Source organism: Lolium rigidum, chromosome 5 (genome assembly GCF_022539505.1).
Source record: "Lolium rigidum isolate FL_2022 chromosome 5, APGP_CSIRO_Lrig_0.1, whole genome shotgun sequence".
Taxonomy (NCBI): Eukaryota; Viridiplantae; Streptophyta; class Magnoliopsida; order Poales; family Poaceae; genus Lolium; species Lolium rigidum.
The window spans coordinates 13,671,410-13,675,516 of NC_061512.1; the positions used below are offsets into that span (position 1 = coordinate 13,671,410).

At 48.6% G+C, this 4,107-nt stretch overlaps 1 protein-coding gene across 1 annotated transcript; it reads left to right on the forward strand.

Annotated features, from left to right (window-relative positions):
- The first annotated feature begins 323 nt into the window (after window positions 1–323).
- On the forward strand, window positions 324–3,196 carry LOC124651702. The gene is made up of 2 exons (XM_047190745.1): window positions 324–1,605; window positions 2,965–3,196. The coding sequence occupies exon 1, from the start codon at window positions 324–326 to the stop codon at window positions 1,590–1,592; it is 1,269 nt and encodes a 422-aa protein (XP_047046701.1). The 3' UTR covers window positions 1,593–1,605; window positions 2,965–3,196.
- Window positions 3,197–4,107: the final 911 nt, after the last annotated feature.

Here is a 4,107-nt window from a genome sequence, read left to right on the forward strand (position 1 = left end):
GAAGGTCAGGCCAGGCCAAGCTTGGACCTGGAAATTCAAATTCGGGCTTTTTCGGGCCTGGCCCAAAACCCGGCCCGGCCTGAGAAATACCAAGTTGTATGCTTCTAGGAGCTTCTTCCCACCACAGTTTCTCCCCACCATTTCCTATAATCAGGAGCCAAAAGAAGTCGTCCTTATCCTAGGTGACACCACTAAGATATCACTATTCGACATACCCTAAAAAACGCCCCTTCCTGCTTCCGTCCTATTCTACTGCTCCTCCGTCGCACTATAATCCAGGCCCGGGGCAAGGGGCTCTCTCTCTCTCTCCAGCAACAGCAGCAATGGCGGGGAAGAGCCGGGAGAGGAGACCGTCCTCTGCTCCGTCCACCTCTGTCCCGGCGTCGCCGGTGAAGCCTGAACCACTGTCGGAGGCGGCGATCGATGTCCTCCATGGGGACGACCTCCGCGACATCCTCCGCCGCCTCTCCCTCGCCGACCTCCTCCGCGCCGCCCTCACCTGCCACCGCTGGCGCCGCGTCGCCGCACGTTGCCTGCCCCGCGCCCCTCCCCTCCTCGGCTACTTCTTCCACCCCGTCAACACCCCTCCCCCGCCGCCCATCCGACCCCCGCCAACCCACTACGACGCCGTGTTCGCGCCCCTCGACCCCTCCTCCCCGCGCCTCTCCCTCGACTTCGCCCCGGAAGCCTCCCGCTTCGAGCTCTACGACTGCCACCAAGGCCTCCTGCTTCTCGAGCCGACCGTATCGCTGCCCAAGTCGATCCTCCCCCGCCTCCTCGTCCTCGACCCCGCCTCGCGCCGCAGCGTGCTCCTCCCGCCGCCGCCGCGCGACACGGTCCCCGACGACCGCCGCTGGCGCAGCTCCAGGTACTACATCGGCTCCGCGCTGCTCTCCCGCGCGCACCCCAGCAAGCTCTGCTTCGAGGCCGTCTGCTTCGCCATCGACGACGGGCACCCGCGCGCCTGGGTCGCGTCCGTCGACAGCGGCGACTGCAGCTGGCGCGCGCTCGCTCGGGACATGGATGCCCAGGTCGACTTCGACCCCCACTGGTTCAAGCGCAGCTGCGTGCACGCCGCCGGGAAGATGTACTGGCACATCTGCAACTCCGGCCGCGTGCTCGTGCTGGACCCTGCCACGCTGCGGTTCTCCTACCTGCTGGCGCCCGCAGAGCTGGCGGACAACTTCTGCACGTACCGCATCGCGGAGACGCCGGAGGACGGCCGGCTCTGCATCATGGCCATGGCGAGCCGTGCGAAGCAGCTGCAGCTCTGGGTGCGCGGCGAGGCCAGGTGCAGCGACAACGGGTGGCTTCTCGAGAGGGATATCATGGACATGCGCGTGGTGTGGGACGCGCTGCCAGGCCTGCCCACGGACTGGGCGAAAAGGGTCTTCAACGTCTGGCCCAGCGACATGGACGCCGGCCGCACCGGCAAGGTCTTCATCCAGACGTTTGGATACGGCCGCTACTCGCTACATCTCGACACCGGCAAGATGGAGCGCCTGGAGACCAAGGATGGCAAGGAGTACGGGCACCCTATCTACGCCTACTTCCTTGCGTGGCCGCCTGCGTTCCTCGCTCCAGAGCACTGACTCCCGTTAATTGGTAAAACCTCACCTCCTGTTTCATCTTCAAGTTCTCATAATGCCATTGTTGTTCATACTTCATACACGCATGTTGCTTAGTCATGTGATTAATTTCTCACATCACATGCCTTTGAGTAGTTCGTTGCACTAGATTCGGAGCTGTTTACTAGTGTTCGTTCCACGTGTTTCCATTTATTCCAGGATATGCAAAATTATTAGGATTTCATGTTGCAAGATAGATAGCTAGGGTACTGAAGCAATTCGGATCAAGCTGGCAAGGAATGTAAAGCAAACATTCCAAATTAAATTTCTGCTTTAGAAGTTCTGGTCACACTTCCTGTAGGTTTGAGATAATACTGAATATGTTGGTGGTAGAAGATGTAATAACATACCGGTACTTTCTCTACTTGGTTCATAGTCTTTGGCTGGGGTAGACCACTTGTTCTTCTTTCAAGTTAGCTTAGCTATCTCCAAAGTTCTAAAATGTAGGGGTGGTTGCCATATTGTTTTGAAAACAGGGGCGATTAGTTGTTAACTTGACTGAAGGTAAAATTTCGTTCCATGGAGGTAAAATGTGTTAGATCTCAGCATGTTTTATCATTGCAACAGGGGTCAGGGAGGAATATTAGCTCTGGCTACTTTTGTGTACAATATATGTGCTTCTTAACTTCCCATGGGAATTTGCACCTTGAATTTTCAAGGAATCAAATATTGTTATTTGTTATGGTCCTTGATAACTAGAACGAAGAAAACAAACATGTCTACTTACCGTGCCAAGTGATATCACCCACTAACGATCAGCTATACTCAGTAAAAAACAGACTAGAAATAACCACGACCCTGTGTTTCCTAACCTTTGATCACTCTCAAGATCACAGAAATCTGGAAGGAATATTATTGGTGTGGAACTTTATGATGTTATTTATATATGCTGTTTGTCATCTAATTAACGGTGAAGTACTACCTTTGTTCCCTGGAAGTACCTTACATTTTGAGATTTTGATTCGTTGAAATCATTAAATGTTGGCAACAGCCATTTTATTAACTTATATGTATTGGGAATAGCAGTCTAGTTGTAGATGGGTTCTCAGTTTAACCATTTGATACATCACTCTTCTCGTAGTTCTCAACAATTATCAGTTCATCTGAGTATGTATTATCTCCCAGAAAGCTCTTCCTAAAAATATTTTATTGGAAGAGCGACTACTCATGCTTGTATGAAATTGTTTTGCACATGAGCTTAAATTTTCTGCTAAAAATCATTTTAGTTTTTTTTACGGTCCAGTTTAGTTTTTGTCCAGTTTGTTCACAGTACTCTTATGTTTTGATCACTACATCAAATTTGGTGGTTCATGATTCTTTCATTTCTGTGATTCAGGGTGCTGAGTCCGCAACTTGTCTATGAAGTCAACTTTCGGTCAAAGTTCCATCTTCAGCTTCACCCAGCGTAAGAGGAAGAAGTCCAGATGATATTTGCAAAAGACTATGCCTCTTTGTTTTGACTGATACCCTGTGTCGTTAATTTGTATGGTTGTGTGATGGGCGACCAAGTAACTCTTATTTGTATTTGTGGGACTGTCCCTAGTTTTAACTTGTTGTGTGATGAACATTGCTGCTTAGTTTGAGTTCTACGCTAGATCCTCATTTGTGTAGCTTATCTTCTGCATACATCTAGAACTTGTAAGAGAAAGTTGCTGCTGTTTTAATCCTCCTGTGCTCGAACACAATCCGAGTTCAAAGTTTGGACAATACAACTTGGAGGGTATCTGAGACAAGTACTAATGCAATGGGTATTGTTGCAGCCAAGTTTTGCTAAACCATGTGCAACCCTAGTTTTTTTTCCCGAGAAAGAGTATATATTACTATCGCGAAGATACCAATTATACCCAGTCTTTGTAACAATACATTGCCCTAGCAGCATTACATTCTATTTACACTGTTCCATTCCTTGAAAAAGCAGTACTACCACCATCAGAAATTTAGCTTCTCCAAAAACGATGCCTTCAAGAAGAAAAACAGTGCACAAACATCGTCATCGTCGGATCAAAGATTTTAAGTTTTCACCTATTCTCGCTCATAAAAAAATATTTTTCACAGGCCATTGCTAGACACAACAAATTGAGGCCAGGTCTTAGATATTCACCCTGCAAGACAAGACGTCACATAACACCAAGCTAATTCCCTGCCACCACAAAGACTATAACCACCATTGTTAGTCCACAAATCCGTTCAATGACATTCTCTGCCAGCTGACTCCACCATGAAACGAGAAAACGTGCTTCATGATGGTAAAGAGCTTCACAACGCTTCCTGTGAAACAAGACGGCTAGAGAATAGTCATGTTTGAGCATCACAAATTGTTTTTCGTGGGACACAAAAAAATGTTCATTTTTCGTGAAAACTTGTGTTGCATGCAATTTTTTTTTTGACATTGTAAAATATGTTTTCACACAATGGATTCAGATGCATCCGCGAGCCGAATTGATTTTCGTTGTAATAACATTTTGCATTGAAGGATTTC

What these genes read in the sequence shown, in the direction of transcription:
- LOC124651702 (XM_047190745.1), top strand. Translation starts at nt 324, where the DNA reads ATGGCGGGGAAGAGCCGGGAGAGGAGACCGTCCTCTGCTCCGTCCACC.